Here is a 5,273-nt window from a genome sequence, read left to right on the forward strand (position 1 = left end):
ACATTTATATAAAACAATGAATGATACAGATACCTATGTAAAATAATGATTGATACAGACATCTATATAAAATAATGATTGATACAGATATCTATATAAAATAATGAATGATACAGATATCTATATAAAGTAATGATTGATACAGACATTTATATAAAACAATGAATGATACAGATACCTATGTAAAATAATGATTGATACAGACATCTATATAAAATAATGATTGATACAGATATCTATATAAAATAATGATTACTACAGACATCTATATAAAATAATGATTGATACAGACATCTATATAAAATAATGATTGATAGAGACATCTATATAAAACAATGAATGGTTTAGATATCTATATAAAACAATGAATGATACAGATAACTATGTAAAATAATGATTGATACAGACATCTACATAAAACAATGAATGATACAGATATCTATTTAAATAATGATTGATGCAGATATCTATATAAAATAATGATTGATACACACAACTATATAAAATAATGATTGATACACACAACTATATAAAATATTGAATGATAAGATATCTATATTAAACAATGATTGATACACACATTTATGTAAAATAATGAATGATACACATATCTATATAAAATAATGATTGATGCACACACATATATATATATAAAATAATAAATGATACAGATATCTATATAAAATAATAATTGATACAAATATCTATATAAAATAATAATTGATACAAATATCTATATAAAATAATAATTGATACAGATATCTATATAAAATAATGATTAATATAGACATCTAAGTCAAATAATGAATGATACCAACATCTATATAAAATAATGAATGATACAGATATCTAAAAAATAATGAATGATACAGACATCTATATAAAGTAATGATTGATACAGACGTCTTTATAAAATAATGATTGATACCGACATCTATATAAGATAATGATTGATACAGACATCTATATAAAATAATGATTGATACCGACATCTATATAAAAAATGAATGATACAGATATCTAAAAATAATGAATGATACAGATATCTATATAAAATAATGATTGATACAGATATCTATATAAAATAATGATTGATACACACGTCTATAGAAAATAATGATAGTTACCGACATCTATATAAGATAATTATTGATACAGACATCTATATAAAATAATGATTGATACCGACGTCTATATGAAATAATGATAGTTACCGACATCTATATAAGATAATTATTGATACAGATATCTATATAAAATAATGAATGATATAGAAATCTATATAAAATAATGAATTATATAGACATCTATATGAAATAATGATTGATACAGACATCTATATAAAATAATTATTGATACAGATATCTATATAAAATTATGAATGATACACACATCTATATAAAACAATGAATGATACAGATATCTATATAAAATAATGATTGATACCGACATCTATATAAAATAATGAATGATACAGATATCCATATAAAATAATGATTGATCCAGACATCTATATAAAATAATGAATAATACAGATATCTATATAAAATAATGAATGATACAGATACCTATATGAAACAATGAATAATACAGATATATATATAAATTAATGATTCATACAGACATCTATATAAAATAATGATTGAAACAGACATCTATATAAAATAATGAATGATACAGATATCTATATAAAATAATGATTGATACAGATATCTATATAAAATAATGATTGATACAGACATCTATATAAAATAATGAATGATACAGGTATCTATACAAAATAATAAATGTTACAGATATATGTAAGCACCCCCAGTGGCACAGCGGTATTGCTGCGGACTTATAACGCTAGAAACCGGTTTTCGATACCCGTGGTTGGCAGTGCAAATATAGCCCGTTGTGTAGCTTTGTGCTTACTTACAAACCAACGAATATCTATATAAAACAATCGATGGTATAAACATCTGTATGAAATCTATAGAAAACAATGAATGGTATAAAGATCTGTATGAAACCTATATAAAACAATGTAATTTAGTGATACTTATCAAGTGTTAAAAGTAACGTGGAATGACTGGAAAATTTTTCAACATCCATGAAACAATTACGATATATTTCTACAAGACAGAAACAGTGGGGTATTATTGCAAAACGGACAGTGACTTATTGTTGCAAAACAGAAAGTGACGTATTATTGCAACACGGAAACAGGGACGTATTATTGCAACAGGTTTACAACGACGAGTGAATGCAGGAGAGAAAAGATCCTCTCGTACAGCCGCTGTAGCTAAATCTATCGATTTGTCTTTCCGGATTTTTTATAGATGTTACAGAAGTAATCAAAGATATTAAAATACATCATTTCCGTGGTATTTCTTCTTGTATCCAAAACAGTTGAACCGATGTAAAACCGCATAAGCTCTTTCCGCAATATTACCCAGAATTCTTGGCTGTTCTGGAATATCTTTTTTTTTCTTTTTCATGTGGAGTCATCATTAAAGACTAGTTTTCAATATAAAAAAAAAATCGCTTAAAACTTTTCTTGCGTTATTAATATAAACTATTGATCAATCTGGTTCTTCCCTTCCATATGAGAGAATATATAAATAAAACAACAATGTTTTCATAAGAAAACCAGTACCTTTACATACATTTAACTTGGCAAAATAATCAGATGAAAGTGTACTAATGACGGCGAGGACGATACTAATGATGACGAATATGGTTGTGAGGACGATACTAATGATGACGAAGATGGTTGTGAGGTCGGTAATAATGAATGACGAAGATGGTTGTGAGGACGATACTAATGATGACGAAGATGGTTGTAAGGACGATGTTAATGATGACGAAGATGGTTGTGAGGACGATACTAATGATGACGAAGAGGATTATGAGGACGATATTAATGATGCCGAAGATGGTTGTGAGGACGATATTAATGATGACGAATATGATTGTAAGAACGATATTAATGATGACGAAGATGGTTGTGAGGACGATATTAATGATGACGAAGATGGTTGTGAGGACGATATTAATGATGACGAATATGATTTTGAGAACGATATTAATGATGACGAAGATGGTTGTGAAGACGATATTAATGATGACGAAGATGAATTTGAAGACGATACTAATGATGACGAAGATGATTTTGAGGACGATACTAATGATGACGAAGATGGTTGTGAGGACGATTCAAATGATGATGAAGGTGGTGGTGAAGACGAAAGCATTTTATTTACATGAGTTTAATGTTTCATAATTGAAAACTAAATATGATAATTGTTCATCTGTATATTGTAAAAATCCTTAACAGCCTCAATATTAACTATAACACCTTTATTCCGGTATTTTGATATTCCTTTTAAGCAGAAGCTTTAAACCTCGTTCTTGTGACAGCGAAGACAGTCTTCTGACGTATAAAGTTTTAAAACAAAATGACTGACTACCCACAAATCTTTCTAACTGATGTCATTATTGAGTTATTTAACAACACGTACCAAAATATGTCTGTCTCCATCTGTGTACCGTTCATGGGTTCTCGAAGTTTGTAGATAAAAAAACAACAACTATATATCGATAAAACAACAACACAATCCTCAGGTGCAACTCAGATTTATCCAGTTTTCCGAATTAAAAACTTCTTTCCGCTCAAGGACCGGCTAGCAACACCAATTCGATCACGGGTCACACACAGATACACGTGTAGTGACAGTTAGGGCACCTACGTTGGTAAAACTAAACACCTGGAATCTATGAGCACCTTAGAGTATCGACTGCCACTAGAAAAACTCGGCAATTCGATCACGTGACTGAATCACAAGTCATAACATATCAACTTTACTCTAATTAAAACTGGAACTTGAACATCTCATTAAATTCTAGTTGACCACTTTGATCCAAATAATTAACAGACACCCTTCGAACTAAAACTATTTCAATTAGCATAATGACAACCATCAATCAGCATCCTCCCCCCTAGTGGCACAGCGGCGTGGTGGGCAGAGCACAGATAGCCCTTTGTGTAGCTTTGTGCTTAACTACAAACAAACAAACGGCATTTCATGTATTCGAAACTACGACTAGTATATTGGTATCACAGTTTTCATTTTGTCTCGTTTTATCTACAAACGTGATCGCTTTACTGTTTGTTTCATAAGAATACTAATATTTTAATTATGTACTCGGACTTCTTTTGTGGTTCATAGGTGTTTATTCTATTATTCAGTTCTACTCGACTTTTATTTAACGTGTACTTATATAACCGAATGAACCTTGTTTTATGACATCGAAACGTTCGAATCATCTAATTAAAACGCTTGTTGTAGTTTTGTCCTGAACTTCGTCTTGTCTTCATTCCAGCGTTCTCTACGGTAATCAGGATCGTAGCTCTTAAGCCTAAGATTAAATGATTTAATAAGCAGGATAGGTCATTATATATTCAGGGCACGGTGGTTAAATTAGATAAGACAGTATTAAGAATAAAAACAAAACCGACATTCTTTTTGGCACAGTGGAAGATAAAATATTCATTAGATATTTCAGCCGACTAGTTTTGGTAATACAGTTATCATCACCAGTGATGGTGGCTTTGCCTGTGTTCACTAGCCCAGATTAATGGTAACTGTGTTACCGAAACTAGTCGGCTGAAATATCTAATGAAGATTATATCATTCACTGTGCCAAAAAATAGTCGTTTTTCTTTTTAATATAGTAGCACACTGTTCGTGTAAAGAAATTACACGAATTACGTTCAAAGTTACCATCTGTTTGTCAACAAGAATCTTGTGTATATTATATGAGGAAACAGTGGAATAAAGCTGAGTCGTAATCGTGAGAAATTAACTAGAGTTATGTAAGTTCCTTGTGAATACTTTATTGGTCAGCCCTGTGTTCATAAAAGGTTTTATGTGTTCGTAGCATTATATATATATATATATATAGCATTAGATCCAGCCAGTAATAAACAAATGGTGTAAGCATCTTGTGGCTTTAATCTTTGTTTAAAAAGTATTGTTTAAGGACCTCGTGACACTTGACATGGTTAAAAAAAAAGACATGTCTTACACATTTCTTGGCTCTTACCATTCTTAAACATAAATTGTTTAAACATCTCTTGGCTCTTACCATTCTTAAACAGAAATTGTTTAAACATCTCTTGGCCCCTACCATTCTAAAACAGAAATTGTGTAAACATCTCTTGGTTCTTACCATTCTTAAACAGAAATTGTGTAAACATCTCTTGGTTCTTACCATTCTTAAACAGA

The 5,273-nt window shown here is 29.9% G+C and overlaps 1 protein-coding gene across 1 annotated transcript; it reads left to right on the forward strand.

Annotated features, from left to right (window-relative positions):
- Positions 1 to 2,775: 2,775 nt before the first annotated feature.
- On the forward strand, positions 2,776 to 3,252 carry LOC106477059 (prostatic spermine-binding protein-like). The gene has a single exon (XM_013937661.1). The coding sequence runs from the start codon at positions 2,776 to 2,778 to the stop codon at positions 3,250 to 3,252; it is 477 nt and encodes a 158-aa protein (XP_013793115.1).
- Positions 3,253 to 5,273: the final 2,021 nt, after the last annotated feature.

The sequence above is a fragment of the Limulus polyphemus genome, unplaced genomic scaffold (genome assembly GCF_000517525.1).
Source record: "Limulus polyphemus unplaced genomic scaffold, Limulus_polyphemus-2.1.2 Scaffold12651, whole genome shotgun sequence".
NCBI lineage: Eukaryota > Metazoa > Arthropoda > Merostomata > Xiphosura > Limulidae > Limulus > Limulus polyphemus.

Coding starts and splice junctions, on each gene's coding strand:
- LOC106477059 (XM_013937661.1), top strand. CDS start 2,776: ATGAATGACGAAGATGGTTGTGAGGACGATACTAATGATGACGAAGAT.